The following is a 23148-nucleotide window of genomic DNA, read 5'->3' on the forward strand; positions in this document are numbered from 1 at the left end:
AGAAGTTACACAGCGTCCTGCACTGGGCTTTAAAGTAACAGCACAACTCCCTGTGCACCAGGGTCAGTTCTGAATGCCTCTCTTGATTACTGGAATCAGGACAGGATTATTAAACTCATATTTCCTGGATTTGCTCACTTCATTTCAGTCCTGGAAACCAAAATTATTTAAATATGTAATCCTAAAGATCCCAAATGCAAAGCATTAAAAATTATATTTAACAATCTGGGCATAGACAGTGCCTGTGGGCCTCATCCTGCTCCCATCAAAATCTGAGAAAAACCCATCACTTGTAAAGATGCACTTTTTAATTACGATTTTTTTCTCTTTCAGCCTGCATAGGCCAAGGATTGCATTAACACTGCTCCCTGTACATGGAAAATTGACCTTTTTTTTTTTTTTTTTTCATAAAGATTGCACTAGTTCTAAGTCAGAAACTGCTGAAAAGAGAATTTCAAAAGCCTAGGAAATCTAGTGGTCCCTTATGGCTTGCAGTAATGAGTAAAATAAAATGCTCTTTCATATTTCCTTCCCCATGTAATTGAAATAGATGTTGTACTGGAGTTGCAAAACTGCTGCCCAATTATCACCCAACTGGGCTGATTTACATCACCCGCTCAACCTTGGCGTGAATGTGAAGTGCTCAGGAGGGCCAATGTAAACATATTTATAGCCCGGTAGGATATGCTGAGCTCTTAATATAGGGATAATAATATTATTATATATGTAGACATATATGTGCATATCTAGATAAAAAGATACAGCTAAGCAAACTTTCATATGTGAGGGCACAAAGCTGCTGGCTGTGAAAGACTTGGTTTACTCCAGTGCTTGGCTTGGATTTTAACTGTGCTGTGGATGTGATCCTCTCTTACTGGCGTATCGAAGCTTCCCTTTGGTTAGTTTACCTGGTGTCTGGGCACCGGGGCACTGCATGAAAGACCAGTCAGGTAAACACAAACTAGCCCCTGTCTCATTAGGGTCACTTTGCATGTTGTCTTGGATGAGGGAGGCTGGGGAGGGACAGGCAACCACTGATGGGCTGACCTTCAGGTCATCTCTGTCTCCCCACAGATCCCTGCCAACTGAGTTGGCTTTGCAGAGCCATGCAGTATTTTGCAGGTAAATGATAGACTCTACATGGCTCTAGGTAGGAGACAAGGGAGGTTGACGCCATCACATGAGGTGGCATGGGCATAATTCCTGCTGTGTTTGAAGGATCCTGTGCCAAATCCCACAGGACTGAGCACTGGGCTCCCCATACCCCATTTCAATATCACTGGAGGAAAAAACAGAGCTGAGAGTGTATGATAGGAATGCGGTCACATATCAGACATTTCAGGAAGTCTCTGTAATTTCTTTAATTATTCAGACAACAGAGCACAAAGATAATAGCTTCAAGTACATTCTTATACATTATTTTAACAGTAATAGATATGTATTTAGTCATAAACTATTCTGTAGCCACCACTATGTGTACATTTTATACAAACTATTGCCATACTTGGACCCTGAAAATGGATGGTGACGTCTCCTAGACATTTTGCACAATGTTATGACAGTACATCCTTCATACGAGAGCTGTAGCTATAGGTTGGATCGGTCCATCTAACAAAGCACTTCTAATGCATACCACGGAGAGGTGATCCAGATGTGAGGCGCCAAAGGAAGAGATGTAATAAATATATGGTGAGAGGGAGGCGTACAGTCACTTGAAATACGTGTGATGGAGAACACAGCACAGAATTTCTTTACTTGGTGAAACTTGTTGATCCTAGTATAAGACAGCATCTTAGCTTCTCTCACACCACAAAGCTCTGAGCTTGCCTTGGCCTTTCGGTGAAGATTGAATGCAACAATATCTGATATGCCCTACCGGGTCACGTACCCTACCCTGACACAAGCATGGACTCTGGTCTAATGGGTCTTTTTCATCTCAGTTATAATTTAGATTGAGGCCCCCAGGACAACGGCTCTACATTTGATCACTGACATCCCTAAACACCTCCACCACATGACCTCTGGAGAAGGTGGGCTTCAACATGGTTGTTTTTAGAGTGTAAAGGCTTTACAAAATGTCAGCTGCCAGTCAGAGACAGGTGTAAGAGAGCTGAGATGCCCAGACACTGCGTATGAAGGCCAGACTCTTACAGTAGAGACTCATTTGTTCCACGATCACATTTTTACATGCCTCGAACCAGCCATGTTTGCAGCTCTCAACACCCCAGCAGCCCCCAAAGACATGGAGATGACAGAGTCCGAGCCAGGGCGGGCAGCAGGTCCCCGGCACCCACCAGGCAGTCCACAGTCCCCTGCAATGCCCCACACCATGTGGGCATTAAAGTGGCTTGGTTCTTATCCCATCAGTCCACATGGGCGCTGCAGCATGCTGGTGGTCACATCGAAATCTCACCACCCTGGCCATGTCCAAGCTTTGGAGAGTGGAAGTGGCTCTGGACTAGAAGCTGCCGGGAAGGAGAGACCACATACATCTGTTAGGGCTTGACACAGGGGTGCTTGTGCCTGGGTCTCAGCCACCAGCTCCTGCTCCAGAAACTCCCAGGCTTTCAGTGTGAAAGAGCATGGTCTACACTCTCTAGGAGGTGGCACCAGGCAAGGACATCCCAGGAGGCCACCTGGAGCTGCCGTCCATCCAGGCGGAGGACGTGGCTGCGTCTCTGGAGCAAAAGACTGCCCAACAGATGAACATCCTAGACCAGCGAGTAATGGAAACCAAAGAAAAGGTGAGAAGACATTCAAGGAAAGCTCCCTCTGGCACGGTCCTGTCGCAGATGCGCGCACACACACGCACACATAATGTTTTGCAAAATTTTTAAAGGGATCCTGGAAACCCTCCAGGGAGGAGCACGCAGCGCAGCAGAACCTCACTCATCAGCACCCGGCAAGAGTGAGCCCCTCGGTGGGGCTTGGGGCTGGGACCAGGCAGGGGATGCAGCACTGGCCCCACCACTCGGCTCCTAAAACACATCTCCAATATGTTCACCCATCAGTGGCTCAGGGCAAACTCTGATGCATTACAGCTAAGGAACATCTCAGAATAAATGAACACATTTTTATCCCTTTCTTTTGTTTTGCAAAGGGTGATTTGTTCTTTTCTTGGTAGCCCCAAGCCCCACATTGTTACTCAGGCAAGATGGCCAGTGAAATCTGGTGGCCACCTCCTTCTTCCAGCATCAAGCCACATGAATCCCAGTTAATTTACCAAAGTCAGTGTCTCTACCCCAGATTTCAATCTTCTGGACACCCAAATTAAAGCCAATTAAAATCATGGTGCCACCACAAGGTGAAGGCAGCTGCCTGTCTTCAGATTAATACGCTTCAAAGGGCAAACTTGATTTAGCACCCTCAGAAATCAATTTTAAGAGCTGTCTATGGTCTCCAGACCAGGCTGGGAGGTGGACGGGGAGCCAGGGCTCCAGCAAAGGGAAACCGCATCTCCCGGTCACTCGTGCAAATAAGTGAGGTTCTACTGTTAGTACAAGAGATTCCAGGTTACGCGCGGATGTGATGGATTTGTTTCCTTAATTAAAGTACCAAAATTAAAAGTTATAAGCAACACATCTAAATAAAATAATGGGCACTCCTTTAGGGATCATGTTTCCTAAACCAATAAGCAAAAAGGAAAAAAAAAAATGGGATGCACCAGGAACTCTTAGTTATTATATTCTAACCAGACTGTGCATGGCACATTTTATTTCTATAAAACTATTAAAACTATTACAAAATATTCAAAAATACATTTTAGTAAATTTACAGCAGTTATTTCTCAATTTATTAATGCAAAACATCCTTTTCTCTCCTCTGTACAAACTACCGTCTCCATCGTCACAGAATTGCCGCCATGTGCGCTTTTTAAAAAATATTATTTTCTAATAAATTTTTTTTTTGAAGTTAAAAATAACAAAGTTTCTTACGGTTTTTTCAAATAAAAAGTTTGTGTAACAGTCTTGACTTCCATGAACGTGGCCAAATGGTGTTTTTACAAAGCAAAACATGGAAAACAATACAGGAAATGACATTACATTTGAAGCTATTTAAATTAAAATAATATATTCTCATATTTTACACTATTTCAAAAAACGAAATGTGATTCAGTTAAGTATTGATCTCTCAAAAAAATCTAATTTACAATTCTGTGTATAAAAATATAATTTACGGACCCCCATGAAGTTTGTCTTTTTTTGTGTGTTTACTTGATTTTTAGACTTGCTGAAATGAAGGAGCAATGTAATGGAGAGATGGGAAAGTACAGAATTTTGCTTTCTGAAAGTCAGGACACACGTGACATGTAGAAAAATAGACTCTGCGCAGTTTTGCTTGGCCTCACAAAATAATTTTTTCCCCTGTGAGTACAGTTCACATGATAATAAATTATCAAAGAAACTATTTAAGGCTCTTGAAGGTCCGGTTCATATCATTTAAAACATCTATTCAAAATACCAAAGAAATAAATATCCAGGAGAGGAGGAAAAAAAAAACCAAACAACAAACAAAACAACGAAACAAAAGAACAAATAAAAATATATATATATTTATAAACTAAACGGAACAGAATTTCCCGGGGTCTTTGTTTCCCTTAAAGTCTACTTTGGACTGTCCTACTTAATTATTATTATTTTATTATTATTATTTTTAAGTCTTAATCCGTGCTCTCTTTTAAAAATATGTAATTTTTTTTCTTTTTCTTTTTCTTTTAGGTTTTTCTCTTTTTTTTCTCATTTTTTCTCCTTTCTCTTTCTCTCTCTCTCTCTCTCTCTCTCTCTCTCTGTGTCTGTCTCTCCCTCGGAGGCTGGCGGGTGGCTGGTGCAGCGTGGGATGCTCTCAGCTGGACGGCACCACCATGCCCAGTGGGTGCAGAGAGTCACTATCCAGCACCCAGCTGCCGATGCGGTAGAGGAGGCGAGAGTACCAGTGGATGCCGGGGTTGGTGGGGGCACCCGTTGGGGCCCCCCCGCCAGAGGGACAGAGGGCAGCCAGCATCCCCTGGAGCAGGCGGAAGGGAGCGAACGCCCAGTGAGCCCAGCTGTGCTCCTCGATGACGGCATAGCAGGAGGCCAGCACCCGGTTGATGAGGATGGTGCCCTGGGCGGTGAGTGGGGCGTATGCCCCTGAAGCCTCCTCCCGCAGTGAGACGCTGTGCACGGCTGCCGGCAGAAGCTGCCGCCCACCCTCGCCCAACACGTAGACCCGTTGGCCTGGCCGTACGCGGCTGGCAAAGAGCGCCCGGCTGCTGGGGGTCCCCACCTGCGACTGGTTGTGTTGGGGGGCCACGAAGAGGAGGTGGGCAGCCGTCAGCAACAGCCGGGCCCGGGGCTGCCGTGTCTCGATGACATAGAAAAGCTTGTGGGAGCCATCCTCCCGGTCAAGGAAAGCGAGGAAGTCACTGTAGAGAAGCCGGCCCTCCGCGTCGGCCACCAGCACCCGGTCTCCAGGGCTCAGGTCCTTCACCAGCTTGGTGCCGCCTTGCTCCAGGTGCACCGTGGCTGAGCCAGGGAAGCAGCCACCTGATTTGGCCGCCACTGAGTTTTCTGTGCAAGGAGAGAGGTACAGAGGGGTTAGAGGGGGCGCCTGCCAGGCCGCAGCATGGGGGCACAAGGGGACATGCTGCTTCCCCAGCCACCCCAACCTTCCCGTGAGGCACGAGTGGAGGATGCAGCCTCAATCCCCTCCAAAATTCCTCCATTCTCATCTACGAATGTGTCTCATTTGCACTCAGAGGGTCAAGAGAGAGTTTTCCTCCTGCCAGATTTGAGATTTGAGCCGGTGCTTCTTCCCCTGAGTTAGGAGTTACAAGGGTGTTTTTTCTCATTGAGGCAATGGACCAAGATATTTCCTCTGAGAAAGCTGTTCCAGAACAAATCTTTTCTGGAAGAGCTTCCCACTTGACCACAGTCTGCCCTGCACCAACACCTGATGCCAGACGACTAGCAGACTTTCAGAGCCAGGCAGTTTTGCTGGGATGAGGTTTCTCCTCTAGGCGAGTGTCTGTGCTCACAATACTTGAGGTGCTCATGTTCTTATTCAAGGAGCCCATCTAGGGCAGCAGACAGCAGAGAGCAGGAGAAGGCTTTACCCCAACGAGCACATGAATTTGCCTATCACCCCACTGGAAAGCAACAGCCTAGATCTCCTGAGCCCCTCTCCATCTCCCTGTGCATGACCCCATGCTGCCTCCAGCCCTTGCTGCCTTCCTGCTTGGCACGGGGGCTGCTGAGGCACATGCCACCACCCTGCCTGGCATCCCCAGCACTCCAATTCGTTCCTCTTTCCAAAAAAACAGCATCATCTCCTTTGTCTCTCCTACCCCACTGGAAGGAGGATATTGTTTCCTGTCCCAGGGTGTGTGGTTCCCAGGCAGCCCCACACCTATGCCAGACTCAAGCACATCCCTCCTTCAGCTCCTTCAGCTCTTGGAGTTAGACACTAAATGCTGTCGCCAGCTGCTGCTGCTTTCCAGTGCTACCAAGAGGAACTATGGCAGGTTTAAAGAAAGCAGAAATAGCTCTGAGACTGTCTCTTGCAAACCCCTTTCTGGAAGCTCAGCCACGTGCAAGGCGGTGGGAGAGGAGCTCTGGCCTCCTCCAGACCGGTCCCTGACTTAACCAAGGGACTCTGCAGTGTTCCTGAAAACTCTGATTTTCTATATATTGGGTTGTAGTCTGTGGTACGTCACAGTAGCCAGTGTCTTTGCTACAGCGGTTGATATTCTTCATCCTTCCCTCGCCTTCCCCTGGTTTCTCCCACTTACTCCCTATGCCAGATTAGAGTCATGGTGATTTATCTCCTAAAGGCAGTCAGATTTTATATTTTGCCTCTGTGGCTGGTACTGAAGCTCTTATGATTTAAATAAATCCTTGAGTGTCTCCTAATGACTTTCTCAGGAAGGACAGGAAGAGTGAAAATTAGACCGTTATTGATTTGCTAATGACTTTATCACTTCTCCTTCAGAAATGAAGCAGCGAGATCTCCAAGGCCTCTTCAGGGAGGACATGGCAACAAACAAGCTATGTGCTTTATGTGGAGCCCTCCGCTAGCAAACTACACCTTCCTACAAGCCGGTGGTAAAGGTCTGGCTAGAGCTTTGTTTGCATATTCAGGGACTTGATGAATAGATCTAGTAGTGTAGCAGCTCTACAAACATGCCAGTGAATTGGCAGAGGTGTGAAAATCTGCTTCTTTGAGCAGTGCTTGTTTGGGTTCTCTAATTAAAATCCAATAAAGGATCAGCATTGTCATTCTGATTCATGTAATAAATGCAGACACTCTTGGAAGAGAGGACACTTCCATTTTTTTCCCAGCTTCTTCCCCCCCTTTTCTCCCCCTCCCTATTTGTTCAGGTGCAGAAACCCTATGTGCCAATTCACACACATACTCTCCAAAAAACCCAGGACCTTCCAAGCACTATTTGCACAGCAGAGCCACTTTTCCAAGGCACTCAAGATCTGTATTTGAATTTTAAATGTAGAAGCTTGCTCTAAATACTTGCTGTAGCGCATTATCAATGTCCCTTTTACCACCCCTGCCTCTCCCTCCTCTGTCCTGGTGACAATAATTCAGCCTTGGGGGAACTCTTCTTTGCATTCCAGTCTCCGGGATCATACTTTTTGCAAACAGAGATCTAGATAAAGAATCTTCCTGCCTGGCATTATGGGGTTTAATCTTCTCATAAGATGCTCTGTCATGAAATGAGGTTTGGACAGTTTGAAATCAGACTGAGCGGGTGGAATTCAAGCCTGCTCCCTTACAGCCCGCGTGGTACAGTCACACGACCCTGCCTGACACCCTCTAAATATTGCCCCCAAGCCCGTGTGTGCCGAATCTCAATGAGCAGCTTGGGGTTGCTCCTCTCCTATGAAATACCCGTGGGGGTGGATTAGGGGGTGCATTTGGGCTAAGGTCATTGCGCGCCACAATCGGACACCTTGCGCTGTAAAGCCCATCTTTGAGTTGAAAGGGATGTTTCATATCACTGCATGGCTGACAGCTTTGCAGGGCCTCCTTTTGGCTAGAAAGGACCCGGGAGCTGAACAATAGCAGTAGCAGGCTCGCAGGACAAAGCCCACATGGGCCAAGAGAGGTGCTACCTCGGCTTAGCCCCTGGGGATCCTCGAGCTGGAGTGGGGGGGCTGAGCCCCTCTTGCAGGCAGGCATGGCAAAGCCAGGCTGTTTTCCCTGCCGTGAGGCTGTTGGTTTCGAAGCAAACAGCTATATTTAAAGAAAGCCCATGATTTTCTTTTGCAACCAAGTGTTCCTTGACACTTCCAGCTGGCTGCTGTGCTAGAGGATGCTATTAAAACGTGCTTTAGCTGCTATGCCACCAGGTGGAGGGAGGCGGGGGGCAGGAGGCTGACACTCCCCCCAAAAATTGTCAAGTGTCAAGAAAATGAACTCAGCAAGTCGGGGATTTCTTGCGAGCTGTTCCCGGGTTGAGACAGCGTGTGGCGTTGTAAGCACAGGGGAGGGAAAAAAAAAATTGTATGTGTGTGTATCCCTATCTGGGAATTTCCTAGCGGCTTCCGCTGAAGAAGGCAGGGGACCGCGTTACTTATTTATTTTCCTGGCCGGCTCCCACTCGGAGATTAGAGATCGTGAGTAAGGCGTGCAGCCAGTGGAGACGGCCACTAGTGTTTGTGTTGAACATGCTCTTTGGATGGGGAAAGCAGCAAATCCCACGGGGGGGAGGAGAAGGGTGTGTGGCTGCGGCGCAGCGCTCGTGGGAAGGCTGGGTAAGCAAACCACCCAAATAAAAGTGCTGTCAAAAAGTGCTGCAGCTGGTTGGCCTTTTTTTTTTTTTTTTTTTCCCCCGTTCCCCAACGCCCCCCGTTCCCCCCCGTTCCCCCCCCTTCCCCCTCTTTTCCCCCACCCCTGCGCCGGCGGGATCACTAAGAAGCGGGAGCGGAGGGGGGGGGGGGGGGGGTGTAGACTACGCCCTCGGGGGCTTCACATCCCCGGAGGAGCCCCGAAGGGGTGAGCAGGGCTGATGGGGACCCTGCAGAGACGGGGAGGAGGCAGCCCGGGAGACACCGGGCAAGGCGGAGAAAGCTCGGGGGGGCTGAGCCCCGGCCCGGAGGTGTGTCCCCCCCCCCCCCCAACGTGTCCGTAGGCAGGCTGCCCGCCTCACCTGCTTTGACGGAGCAGTGGATGTGCGCCTTGGACTCGTAGTAGACCCAGTCGAAGCCGGCCTCGACGGCCAGGCGGGCCAGCATGCCGTACTTGCTCCGGTCCCGGTCCGAGGTGGTGATGTCCACGGCGCGGCCCTCGTAGTGCAGGGACTCCTCGGAGTGGTGGCCGTCCTCGTCCCAGCCCTCGGTCACCCGCAGCTTCACCCCGGGCCACTGGTTCATCACCGAGATCGCCAGGGCGTTCAGCTTGTCCTTGCAGCGCTGCGGGATACGGGCACAGGGGGAAGAGCGCATTGCGGAGGGGGCTGCAGCCAGGGGCGGACCCCCCTTCCCCATTTACCATCTATCCCCCCCAGGGCCGCATTCTGCCCTCCCTCCTCAGCCAAATCGGCGGCGCGACATCTCCCCCCTCCACCCCCCGGCAAAACGCGCCGCAGGCTGGGCCGAGCCAGGGCTGAGCATCTTCTCCCCCGCTGCCAGGGAGAAACGGGAAGGCAGGTGAGGAGGAGGAGGAGGGGGGCGAAGCTTGGGGACACAGGAGGAAGAGGGGGTGAAGCACCACGAAGACTCACAGGGATGGAGCCGGCCCCTCCGCCGGCACCTGCCGCAGGGACAGGGGGACCCCCCCGCCCCATGACCGGCGCTGAGGTGTGAGTGTGTCGGTTCAAAGCCACCTGCACGGAGCAAATTCCTGCCGCTAAGTGCCCTGTCCCCTTCCCGAAAGCAAAGTTTTTGCCGAGAACAAACACTCGCCATGTATCTCGGAGTCACAGATTCCCCCCCGGAATGTCTCTCCGGGTCTTTTCAGCTTAATTCTGTGTTGAAAGGGGTCTCAATACATGTTAACAGCCTTTATGTGCTGGAGGGAGGGGTGCGGGTGTTTTTCTCTCCCTTCGCCCATCACTCATTAGAGCCCTCAAAGCAGCACGGGCTGGAGCATTCACTCCGCTTCAAACATACATCGGCGCTCGCCTACAAAGCCGAGCAAATCCATACAATAATATAGCTCTTAGTGGGAAGATGAAAAGCAAGGGAGGGCCGAGGAGGGAAGTTAAGAGAAGCAGGGATGCTAGGCAAGCTAGGAGACCCTTTGTGTGGAGTGAAACGTTTCCAACTCCGTGGAGAAGCACTACAGGTTTTTCCATCGCCCCTCCGGATCCACCGGCCTTCCCCGGGGCTGAACCGGGCCCTGCAGCACAGGGGGGCTGCGGGGACCGAGCAAATGAGGGGGGCTGGGGAAGGGGGGAAGGGGGGGCTGCAGCGGTGGAGAGGGGCGAGCTCTAAATTAAGCCCTGAAAGTCGGGGGCCGGGGGGCGCAGTGGGATTCCTGTCTTAGACAAGTGGGGGAATCAACACGCCGGCGGTAGGGGAAAAGGACTGGCAGTCCCCCAGAAATAGGAAATCAGCACCGAAAGCTTGAAAAGCGCTTGACTAAAAGTGCAGAGCTAGAAACACACACGTTGCCAACTTTCCCCCCCCCTTTTTGAGAGGAAAATACCTCGTGGATATGCACGGTGTGGATTAAAGCCACGGCGGGATGCAGTAAGCTGCTCTTCCCTCACTTTTGCTGGCCTGGCTGGGATGCTTGGCCTTCTGCAGGACCATTCTCCCCAGTGTGCTCCCAGTATGCCCAGTAACAGACCGCAAAGGCCCCCTTCACAGCTCCCAGAACGGCAAAGCCCCTCCATTATCCCGACGACGCTACTTTTAGGGACGTGACAAGGTTGCTCAACAGGAAAGTTCCCGTGTGTCTATCAACAGCCATAAAAATCAATTCCAGCAATACACATGTCCCCGTTAGATATAAAACGCAATTGTGAGCTCACTTTGGACTCCCTGGCCTACCGTTTTATGGGAAGAGCCGGGTGTTTGGGTTTCGGCACCCTTCCCGGCAGCAAAGCACAGCAGCACAAGGAAGTTGAGTTTGATTCCCAACCCCCCCACACCGCGCCCCTCTCCCTCGCACACCTGAGAGGATGGATACGCTCCTCCACTGATTTACAGGGAGAAGGGGGCGAAGGATCAAACCTGTCAGGCAGTGATAAGGCGGCAGCCCTGCCCGGCACGGCGATGTCTCGTCCCGCCGCAGCGCACGGGAGGCAGCGGGCGCAGAGAGACGGGCGGGCAGCGGTGCGGGCAGCGGTGCGGGCAGCGCCGAGGGGCTCTTGCCGCTCCGGCCCTGCCAGCATCAGCTCCCGCCTTCAGGGGAAATAAGGAAGAAACGACCTCCTAAAGGACTTTCCTCCCTTTTATACTGCCTGAGCTGGATTGTCGGAGTCAAAAGCCGTGAAGCCCAGACTATTTATTAATTCATTGGGTCGTGTGCCACAAATCAAGCCCAATTCTGTTCAGCCACCGTGAAGCTCAGCAGGGCTGCCTCCACTAACGCTTTGTGTGGAGGCAAAGTTGTTCAACAAGCCCTCTCCTGCCAGCTCCTAATCTCTTCACAAATGAATTGCTTGAAGGAAACACTTAACAGGTACCTGTCAGTGTAAACAACCTGGTGGGCTTCCTAAATGCCAAGTTGATCTCTAAATTCCTCACATCACGCACCGGTTGTGTGCCTGCATTACACGAGATTGCTATTTTATTTCATACAAATTCCAGCTTTATCATACTGACCTGGCCTCCTTATCTCTCCTCCGAATCCAGCCAATGGCTGGGGTGGGGGGGAGGGAGGGGAGGAAGGGGGGAGCCTTCAGCAAACTGCTGTTGTCACCTGCAAAGTTGAGAACCTGACTTACCTACCTCTGTTTGCGTTCCCCCCCCCCCTCCCCTCCACGTCTGGAGTTAATATTAACTAGCGGCTAATGCATTCGGCAACTCTGCTGCAAGTTTAACGATTCTGTTCAGGGAAGATCTCTCCATGGTTGAAGGGCTCCCGAAGCAGGCGTTTCAAGGCGGGGATTTAACGAGAACTTGCTGGCCGAGGGAGAGAGGGAAGGAGAGAAAAGCAAGGCAGGGAGGCGGGCGGCAGGAAGGCACCTCGGGGCGCTGCCGTGCCCGGGCCCGGGTGGGCAGGGGCGGCCCCTCCGCCCGCTCCCCATCCTCGCTCCGCTTGCCCGTTCCCTGCCCCGCCGGGGGCCGCCGGAGCCTGGCTGGGTCCCCCACCTCGCTGCCCTCTTTGCCGCCGGGTACCGGCGTTGCGGCCTCCCCGTCCCCGCTGCCCTCAGCCCACCTCCCCGCTTTGTGTCTAGGGCACGGGAATAAGCACTGAAGGAGGAGGGGGAGGGAAAAAAAAAAAAAAAAAGTATTTGTTTTCGTTTCGTTCGTCTGAGGGAAGTTGACAGAAGGTCAGGAGTTCAGATGCTGCCAGCTAATGCAGCGAGCGCGGCCAGCCGCGTAGCCGGCGCGGCGTGCCCCGGGAGAGCCGCGGGGCCGGGGTCAGCCCGCAGGCCGCCCCCCGCTCGCAGTCCACCTCTCCGAACCGGCCCCCGGCTCCCCCCTCGCCCCGCTCCGCTCCGCTCCGTCGCGCACACGCACGGGCGCAGCCGCGCAGGGAGGGATGCGCCGTGCCCCGGCGGGAGCCCCTCACCCGCGGAGCCGCCGCCGCCGCCGCCGGGCTGCGGAGGGAAGGGTGAAACCCGACCCGCCGCGATCGATACGCGAGGAGAGTAAGTGGAGCTGAAAATGCGAGAGATGCGGCTGACTCGCACACGCCTCGCACCGGGGGCAGCGAGGGCGGAGGACCGCGGGTGCGCAGCCGGACGCGCTCCGCCCGCCGCTCTGCTCCGCGCCGCTCCGCGCCGCTCCGCAGCCCTGCGCGGGGCAGGGGCGGGCGGGCGGGCAGAAGCGCGCCGCCGCGCTCGGAGGTACGGTGCGATTTAAGGTGGTCGGGAGGAGATGGTGGCGGCCGCCGGTCCCTCGCCCCGGGAGATCCGGCAAACGTGCGGAAAATCAGGCCGAGGAACGGGGAGAGTTTGGGAAATTCCACCCCACACCCCCCTTCCCCGCGTCCACTCCCCGCCTAGTCCTTCCAGGCGATTCCTGTTCTAGCACTGAAGGTGGGGCTTAAATGTATTAATATTAAAAAAGCGCTGTTGACCTATATTTGGAGGAAACCCATTTCCAGTGTCTAGATCGCATGTAGTTTCAGAAACTCCGGGATTGGCAGAGCAATTGACTTCACCGAGCTCTCTATTGAGCATGAATAATAATTATGAGGTGACTCTCGGAGAGGTTCTCTCTCTCGCTCTTTTTTTTTTTCTTTCTTTTTTTTTTTTTTCCATAAAATGGTTCCGCAATCTGATTCCACCCGAGATCCAATATTTACCCAGTTGTAAACCTTGTGCCATCAGATTTTTTAAAACAGAAGGTGATGCAATGCCGATAAGTTGCAAGTCCCTCCCCTATGGAAGTACCAGAGCATTGGTGGCGAGCATCCTTAAAGAAATATCAATATATTTACGCTCTGATGGGCACAATTGCAAATGATGGTATTGCAATACGAGCTATATAATACGGAATCAGGAGAGGAATGGTCGATCCGGCTTCAGCTGCCTTTTGTGAGTGCACGACTGCATGCCTACTAAATTTAGAATATGCTCGCGAGGGAAAAAAATAATAATAATGACGGCTAAAATGAAATGAAGGGGGGGGGAGAAATGAAATGAAATAGATATTAAAGAATCAAGTCAGCAGGCGTAGCAACCGAGGACTACGTTTGTAATAATGAGTGAGTGGCCTGGCGGTCACTATACACTTGGGGTCCTCTGAGCTGTATGCAATTCGTTTGATCAAAGTGCATCCTTGGGGACAAATGCAAACAGCAAGCTCTAACCAAGTTACAGGGAACGCCATGGCACGGTAATGACTGTATCACACAGATTCCCCCACCAAACATCTAGATAGCTCCAGCTCCAGCCCCGGCTAACTTGTCTGGATAGATGGTATTTACATTCAATGGGGGAAACTAGCCGAGTTTGGAGGGGCGGGGGGAGGAGGGGGAGAGGGAAAAGGGGGGGCTTTCAAAAATACTAAGACAGATGCGTCCTTTAGGATTGCTCAGAGAGGTTAACAAACACAAATACAGGTATCTCTGTGGCTCTACCTGAGTCATCAGTCTGTCAGCTCCCGTGTTCTCTTCATCCTTAAAAATAATGTCAGGGTTGTAATTTGGGGTTAGTTCTTTAAATCTCTCGGAGTTTCTTGTGATCTTCCCTTCATATCTTCCACTGGCCCCTAGGGTCTTCTCTGCCACATTGGGAATAAACTGCTTATAGGCTAAAGGGGTCAGCTTTTTGGGGTGTCTCCTTTTTCCAATGCCCCTGCCTGGTCCACAAGTCAGCCCAGAGGAGACTAAAAGAGCGCAGATGAAGCCCACCAAGAGAATTCTTGTCAACAGCAGCATTTCGTCCATTGAATCCAATTACTTCAAAGCTCTCTGTGCCTATCCCTGGCTGTCTCTAGAGCTCTCTCTCCTCCTATGTCCTTGTCTGCTTTCTGAATCGTATACTATCCACCGATCCCTAGCAAGACAGGTGCTGGAATGGCAGGCTTTAGGTCGCTGATAACGGAACACATCGGAGTTTGGTCGGGAGACAGCAATCGAGAGACAAAAAAGGGTCTGATTTTAATGGTAGCAAAGCAAGACGCTTGTGAGAGGAGTCTGCCTTTAGTTCTATATTATAGCTGCCAGGGCCGAGAGCTGATTGGCCAAGGCGAGACAAGCTTGTCTTCTGATGTTTTAACCCTCAAAAAGGCAACAAATTCTTGAAAGATTTTTTTTTTTTTTTTTTCCTTTTACCTGAAGGGCTTGGAGCTGAGAGGGGTGGAGATCGCGCTTTCTTGGGATAACATCAATTACACGCTGTTTTTTTTTTTGTTGGTTTTTTTTTTTTTTTCAAAAACTTTCTTGGCAGAATGGTACATTTGTCAGCAAGAGGAACAGATGCCTCTGTGAAAGAGGGGGGGGAAAAAAAGATTAGCAGGCTGGCTCAGTGCAAGACAAGTTTCTAAGGGCAGTTGCGGTTAAATAAAATGTCGAATTATCGGGGAGCCGTGCAAATAGAAAAGTATTGGGGAAATATTAATGCCCAGGGGGGGAATAATGCCATTTGAGAGCACACCCACCTAACTGGCTTTGTAACAGGTTTCTTCCTCCTGAAAAGGGAGGTTGATCTCCCTCCTAAAGACACGCATTTTTTAAACACACTTGCCTTTTAGCTGATAAATGACTACTTTAAAGGCAGAAACAAGTAAGTCTGACGCGAGGCGGCAGTTATATGAAATCAGCGTGTCTGACTGCTGTGGCACACAACTGCAATGTGAAGAGATCTAAATGACACTTTTTCTTCCCCCCTTTAAAATATAACCAGGAGTATCACCCAGTTTAAAATAATGTTGTATCTTCAGAAGTGCATGAAAAGTCAACTGATTAAAAATAGATGGTCTCTTGAGCACGCTGGGGCTATATTCTTTGTCTCTTTGGTCGAAGTCGAAGAGGAGCGTTTTAGAGTCTTACACCTCCTTGCGGGGTGTCATTAAGTTTTTAAGAAAAGCATAGTGTTGAAAGCATCCGCAAACACAATTAACAGAGATCGATCCAAGCAAAGTGAATGGAAAGGGGATAAGTTTAATGTTAAATTAATTGTTATCTCATGCAGCGTGGCAAGTGATGTCTTTATCCCGATCTCCAAAAGCTACTAATCAGACAAAGGTGATGAGAGACGAGCAAAATTGCAGAGATGGGGCTGATAGAGCAGGTTAGACAGAAAAGCAGGGTCCCATATGAACAAACATTTCTCTGCCTGTAAAGAGCTCATCTACTTTTGCTCCAGAGAAAATACAATTTGTCCTAGGATCTAGAAACTTTCAGGAGTTTTTAAAAATGTCAGGACAACATGCTGAAGCAATTCAAAGTCCACTCTCTCAGAAAAACAAACCCCCCCAACTTTATTTAAGCGGGTTTTTTAAGAAAAAAAAAAAAAAAAAAAAAAAAAAAAAGCTCTTTGGGGCGAGCAATTATATGGGAGTTTTCCGGTCTGTGACATCGAGCTGAGTCGTAATCAACTTAAACCATGTGAAAATTGACTTTAAAATTAGTTTTTAAGTGGTAAAAGAGTTGTATATCCGTAAACTGTAACAAGCAGGACAGCACGGACTTTTCAAGGGACAAAGTGGTCTTTTAAAGCAAACTTTAGAAAATAGCCGAAAGAAGTGATCCGAAGCGCTCACATTGACTCGAACTGGTGCTCTTCCCTCTTTTTCAGCCTGTACTTTTCTTCTGCTAATTATGTTTCTTTTTATATTTTCAGTGAATCACTGATTTGTCTTTCCGAGCTTTAAATTAAGGAGTTTTGACTTGGGAATGGGTAAAAAGTTAGAAAGTCAGCAGCTTGGCTTCTAGGTTTTTATCAACCAACTTACTTAAAGAAACAAGTTGTGTAACAGCTAAATACCTGCTTCATGCTATTAAAAAACAAACTTAAGTTTTATCTCCCCGTCTGTGTGCATGTGAGAAGACAGATACAAGGAATATATAATTTATACAAAAGAGGGTATGTTCTTTTGATGTGGTTGCTTAAACAGCATGACTTGATATAACAGTTGATTAAACAGTGCCAAGGAATAAAAGCTATTCTTAATGGTGTGGGATACTGCAAATCTTTTATCACCCCTCTTACCTTGTCCCCCTCCCCAAGGAAAGATGATCGATATCCCAGGCTCTAGACGAGTGGACATCGCAATGAAGAAGTATAGAGCATAAGGATAAACTCCCTCATTATCAGATTGCCATATGTACAAAGCAGTCACCCAAAGATTAACAGGAAAGGAAACGCAAAGAAGGAATTAATTAAATGCAAGTAATAAATGCGCGGGAGGGGGGGGGGGGGCGGCAAAGGGAGAAATCAAGAAAAGTTGTAACTGTGGGAAGCTTGAAATCACCCTCCTATCAAATTAGATGTGAAAGAAAGCAGAGCTGGGGGGTGCGGGGAGGGTCTGCTCAGTTTCAGCGCAGGCTGGAGCTGGCCGCGGCCCCGCCGGGAGCAGGGAGGGGGGAGCCGGGGGGAGCCGGGGTGAGCCGGGGGGAACCGGGCCGCTGCTCCCGCCTGTCCGCCCGCCCCGCCGCTCCCCGGGCCTCCGGGATGCGCCCTGCCTCTCCTACCCACGTTAAGCTTTTCTTTTTCTTTTCTTTTCTTTTCTTTGCTTCTTTTTTTTTTTTTTTTTTTTTTTTTCCTTTAAATGCCACAGCTGCTGGGAAAAAATACCCCCAAATCCCCCTCCCCCCCGCCCCGACTCACACCAACGGGAAAAGACACCGCAGCACGTTTCCGTCCGATGGGTGACCCGTTCCTGGTCCCTGGCATCGCCAGCACAGGCACCCATCAGCCCCAGCTCAGTGCTGTCAGAGGAGCATCAGTGCTTGACCCACACCCATCCCTGCCCTCATTCACACTCAGGCAACAACAGCCACCAGTTTGGCACTGATGACTTTTTCAGAGGGATTAATTCCTTGCCCATGGATGATAAAAATCAATGTTATGTCCCATTGCCCCCAAACCAGCAGGCCTCTCTTCTGCTGACTGGAGAGGGATGTTGGGGCTGTCCCAGTCTTCTAGGGGGAAGTGGGATGCTCTGCACCCCTCTGCCCATGCCACCACAAACCAAAGCTACTGCTGCCCCCATGGGGAGCAGCCCCCAGGGTCCCTTCAGGACTGCCCGGGGTGAGGGTGCCAGGCAAGGCCCCAGAGTGCAGACTCACTTGCTCCACTAACCCTGCCCACAGGGCCAGGTCCTTCTAGGAGCTGCCACCAGGCTCTCTGTTAGGCCCCAAAGCCCTGGTGGGATGGTGGGGAGCCCCTTGGGTCATCCAGACCCCTCGTCCTCCCAGGTGCATCAAACACCACAGTCCTAGGATCATCTACCATTGATATCAGGGAGTCCTATTTTTCTTGCTGTTGTGCAAGCACCCATCACAGTTCCATGGCCCAGCTTTCCTCACTGATCTTTGGGCTCTTCCAGTGGCTCTGCTAAACCCCATGGCACCTTCAAGACTTTCTCCACCCTGTGGGGCCATGCACAGGGCCACAGGGCCACACTGGCCTGGGCCATCCCCACAGAGCCTCAGCTGAGGAGGGGTGGTAGTGGGTGCACCCAGGCCCAGGCCAAGCTATTTGAGAATCTCAGTTATTATTTATCTTCTTTTTTTTTTTTTTTTTTTTTTTAATTTTGAAATCTGGACTTGCTGCCAGCTGTTCGCTCTGCATAAAGCAAGCAAGGTTGCTCATTGGCCATTTTAAGCTCCCTGAGTTTTCTCGCACAGATATGTTCAGTTGATGAATCCCAAAATGCAGGACGTTTCCCTCAGAAAACTGGAGAAGCAAATGTTTGTGTAGCTTTTAACTGGGTCTTAATTACTTCTCACCCTTAATGGCCACTATTTGTGCTCAAGATTAATATATGATTTTTTTAATAAATTATCCATTTTTAGAGTGTTAAATCTTCATTCTCATAGCCTCTTTGCACCTGTGGCATTTCCCAAGAAATCTGGGACCAAAGCGATCATTGACAAGTAAATCATGAATAACTTCAGTGAAAACAGAGGTTGTACTGGTGTCAGTGGAAGGAGATTCAGACAGGCTTTCCATCTGTAGCTTTGTTTGTTTCTTTTATATAGCCCACCCTCCTTCATGGCAATGTTAAACTATTTTATTTAAAGGAATTTTTACACATCCCTCATTGCCTATCCTGGTGGTATTGCAATATCTTGAAAATCAATTTAGAAATTCCAGTTCAGAATTACTGGCTACCTGGCAACTATACCTTTGCAGTGACAAGCAGAACAAGTCTTTTTCCTTGGAATGTCCTTCCAAAAAGCTCCAAACCGGTCACCAACAGGAAAAATCCAGCTCATAGGTTTTCAATCATTTTAGTTTGATACTAACGTTCAGGAAGCCATGCAACTGAGGTATCTGCTTTGAGAGGTCCTTAGTCTGGCAATAGTCTATAAGCATTTCTGCTACAGGAAAAAAATATTCTGTGCGTATGGAGAGGCAGAAGATGGTTGCTTTCCAGAATAACTGTGTCTACGTGCATTGATTTTGCAGTTTTCATATCCATCTGCTTGCAGATTAATGCTAATCATTGGCTTGAATATGGTTAACAGAACCTTCCATCATACATGCAAATAATAACTTAGGCAGCATGATTCAGAGGACATTATTATCTCTTTTGTATGTATATTTGCTGTTGACCCAAACTTCAAAACTGAGTTTCCAACAGGTTTCCTTATAACCTCAGCAGGGCAATACATAGTGTCTGATTATAGATTTATAGAGGAACCCTTAGATTTCTCTTTCAGGTCTTTTTGCTTCTCCTTGTATAACCCAACATCTTCCCATACCAAAAGCCCCAGGTAGGAATGATTATCACTTTTTTTTTTTTTTTTTTTTCCCCTTTTCCTTCCTGGATTATGATCTGCATCCCTTTTCAGCCACTTCCTTCTGGTCATGAGTGGGGAAAATCCGAACCGAGGTGTTTCTATCCACGCAGGGAAGGTGGGAGGGAAATAACCACTAGGGGAGCTCCATGTTGGAAGTAACCTCCGAGCATCTTCCTCACAGTTTACACAGCTTTCTGCAGTCCACAGGAGTGGAAGGTTGAAAGCAGGTGTTAAGTTTAAAAAAAAGCAGCAACATACCAAATGGACAAGTTTCTGAGCTTTATTTTTTTTTATAGCAGATAATTTTGTAGCCAAGTATTTGAAAGTTATTTTCTTGTCCCTCTGTACATTGAATTGTGATGTGTGTTTATGTGTGTTTGGTCTTATCCAGGTGCATGGAGGTGAGAACTAACCATAGCACATATTTCTTAACTTTCTGATGACCTGTAAAATTAAGAGATATTGAAATGTAGCTGCTTAAGCACCAACCATGAGTGGAAGAATATCAACAGTTTAGTCTCAATTGTAATGTTGACTTGCTTTCCTGGTTGTTGGCAGGTGACTTAGACCCAATGTTTGCATCACATAAACACTGCTAAGAATAAACCTTCAAAAGAAATCATATCTTTTTCTTGTTGTTGTTATCAAAATTGTTAACTGGATTATTAATGGTTAGTATGCTAATTTGGGTTTTGGTTGTTTATCTAAGGAATTTAACTGGACAACTGAGTCAATGATCATTAGAGGTTGTGAGTGTATGAAGAGCCAAACCAGATTTTTTTCCCATGCAGATCAATACTAGCAGGTTTTTACATGGCTGTCTTGAGGTCCCACCTATTCTCAAATACACCTCTGAGTATGAAGAAGCTATTAATTTTAACAGGCTTGCTCTCATTGTTTCCAGGACCAATGATTACTGAAGTTAATAAAAGTGTTTAACATAAAAAAAAGCCTATGTTTGATATATATTATTATAACTACAAATGGTTAATAGAATTATCCTTTAGCAAGATCTACATTTTAAGACACTGTTTTCTGTTCAGAAATAAAAAAGGTGGAGACTTAAATAGCACGGTGAAATGCAAGTAATGCTAGCTGCCTGATTTGCACTGATCCTGCATTTCAGGGAAAAAGTGCAGAGTCATATTTTGGAATATGAGTGGTAATATATCTCTTGGTCTGTATGATATGACAGCTAGACAGGGGATGCTAAGAGAAACCTGAAGGCATGAGATAAATTCAAACTTAACTTGCTGGCTCTTGCAGTGTGAGGTTGGCTTGCCCAAAGTACACAAACCAACAGACTGGATCAAGGCTCTCTGTTTGGGCAGAGATCAGAAACAAAGCTTGCCCTCTAAAGTCCACCTCATAGCCAAATCCAGCCATGGTAACCACTGTATTCACTGGGCCATGGTAGCAGGAGAGGTATGTGCATGATTGTCTTAGTTTTTCTTGTTTCCTTACATTTGCAGACTATTTTTGAGCATAGTTTACATGTTTCCTTTCTTTTTTCCTGGCATATTTACACCCCAGCTTTTTAAAATGCTTTGTTCATGCCAGTCAGTTTAGCAATGTGCTTGTTAAAACAGTTCCTAATATATTGTATATGACTGAAAATGACTTAATTGTTCTATTTCTTTCTGACCCCAATAAAAAATGTCCCTGATATTGTTTGAGTCGCTCTCTGTTCACAAGCATCTACATATATGTCACTGGGTGACTTTGAAACACTTCTCAGATACATCAATTCAATTGCTCTTATTTATTTATTTAGATTTGTAATAATGACAGTAAATGGCCATCTGAATCAATCTGGGCACTTTGCAGTCATTAATACTGCAGCATCGATATCACATAACACAATTATAGTGCAATAAATTACCCATATGCCTCATCTGTTGCCCAACCAAAATAAGAGCTCCCCAGTATCTATCACATTGCTCATTTATGTCCTTTCCCTCTAAAACACCTTGATAGCAGAAAAAAGGGCTCTGAAATTTTCCTGAAAGCTTAAACCCCCCCGTCCTTTCTAAGCGACGATGCAGATACGAGAGCTCAGGAAACTGTGTGTGGGATGCTCCATCAACTAACACCATCTTACGAACAGGCCCAATCCTCTGCACAGTGAACTAATGAATTTACTTATATTAACATCAGAAAACCTCAGAAGGACATCTCTCATTGACCACATCTGCAACTGGATTGTGTGACAGTTCAGGAAGTCTTCTGGTCACTCATCTCAAGCCACGTGGGGCTTTCTATGCCAAAACCAAAGCCTTGAATTTTGTGTAGAAACTCATTCAAACTAAGTCACCAATAGCAGTAGTGGAATCAGCATGAAGCCAGAAGTAGGAGCAGGCTGCCACACTCCACATCATCTTGAGTTTCCAGACTGGTTTCAGAAATAATGTAACAAAATGCCCAATCCAGCTGTTTAATCTTCAGGACTGGATAACTGTAGCAAGGTTTGCATCTAAACCCCACCATCCCCTGACAGGTGATGATGTAAGGAACTCTTTAGTGCAGCTTCTTTCTGGGTATGAAGTAGCAGCATTGATCATTTTTATCTCAAATGGCTTTCTGGAGTATCTTTCCTGGAGAGAGAGTGGGAGGGAGGGTTCTTGGGTGCAAAGGATCCTTTGTGCAACCATGAAGCTCAGAGTGTCTGTGCTGTTGTGTCATGGGCTGGAAGGTGAAAGAAGCAGAATATGAACCAACGATTTGGCAAAAGCAGTAGCTTGAAGTCTCAGTAATCCCTGGATTCAAGGAACTGGAATCCTTTTTCCAATTTCCCACAGGATCCCCTTAGAAAACCCATTAGGACAGCAGACTTGACCCTGGTAGGCCTTGATTCAAAGTCCTCTGGATTCAGCTGGAGCCTTTCTGTTGTTTTCAGTGGATTTTGCATCACTTTGATGTTAAGTCTGATACATTTGTGCTGCTCAGAGAAAACTGCTCTTGGTGTTGTTAACAATTCCTCAGATTCATACATAAAAGCAGAGAGGTAACACAATGGTTTTATAGCATCAAAGTAGCATGCCCTGCTCGGTTCCCCGGTGAGATTTCCTTGGGTAACTCAACAAGCAGCTCTGCAGTGTAACAAACTGTATTAACTATTCATGCTAGACAGTTATATCTCCTTCACAACTGCAGCAGTATTGCCCACATCTTCTCTAACGTGACAACTAATCTATTGGTCAAATTTGTTTTTAGAATTAATCAATTTCAATCAGTAATTGCCTTTGGGCAATAGTTCAATTATGCCCTCATCTTTTGGCTCTTGCTATGATAAAAACAGCTAAGTAAGTTTTGAAGAGTAACATGCCTCACTGATGCTCAAAATCAGACAGTGTTGATGTTGATGCTTATTTTATTCATATAACCATGTTTTCTGCACAGGGCTTCTCTCTGGACATAGAGTAACAATGCATTGACAATACTATAGCACATCACGTGCCCAGCTATATGTAAACTAATGTTAATGACAAAAGAAGGCCACTTTTGAGGAGTAGGATGTATCTCTCACTCCAATGCTGGAGTTATGAGAACTTAACACCTCTTAAGGTTCAAACAAAAGATACTGTTTTTCTTTTTATTTCAGCTCTTCTCTGTGTGTATTTT

General features: G+C 47.9%; 1 protein-coding gene across 1 annotated transcript; it reads right to left on the reverse strand.

Annotated features, from left to right (window-relative positions):
- Positions 1-1462: 1462 nt before the first annotated feature.
- SHH (sonic hedgehog signaling molecule) lies at positions 1463-14713 on the reverse strand. The gene is made up of 3 exons (XM_074899922.1): positions 14194-14713; positions 9143-9404; positions 1463-5549 (listed from the first exon to the last, which is right to left on the reverse strand). The coding sequence occupies exons 1-3, from the start codon at positions 14500-14502 to the stop codon at positions 4843-4845; spliced, it is 1278 nt and encodes a 425-aa protein (XP_074756023.1). The 5' UTR covers positions 14503-14713; the 3' UTR covers positions 1463-4842.
- Positions 14714-23148: the final 8435 nt, after the last annotated feature.

The sequence above is a fragment of the Athene noctua genome, chromosome 2 (assembly GCF_965140245.1).
Source record: "Athene noctua chromosome 2, bAthNoc1.hap1.1, whole genome shotgun sequence".
Classification (NCBI taxonomy): Eukaryota; Metazoa; Chordata; class Aves; order Strigiformes; family Strigidae; genus Athene; species Athene noctua.

What these genes read in the sequence shown, in the direction of transcription:
- SHH (XM_074899922.1), bottom strand. Translation starts at nt 14,502, where the DNA reads ATGGACGAAATGCTGCTGTTGACAAGAATTCTCTTGGTGGGCTTCATC. An exon ending in CTGACAGACTGATGACTCAG is followed by an intron (nt 9,405 to 14,193) that starts GTAGAGCCACAG and finishes CGTATCCCGCAG; the next exon opens with CGCTGCAAGGACAAGCTGAA. An exon ending in CCACTGCTCCGTCAAAGCAG is followed by an intron (nt 5,550 to 9,142) that starts GTGAGGCGGGCA and finishes CTCCTTGCACAG; the next exon opens with AAAACTCAGTGGCGGCCAAA.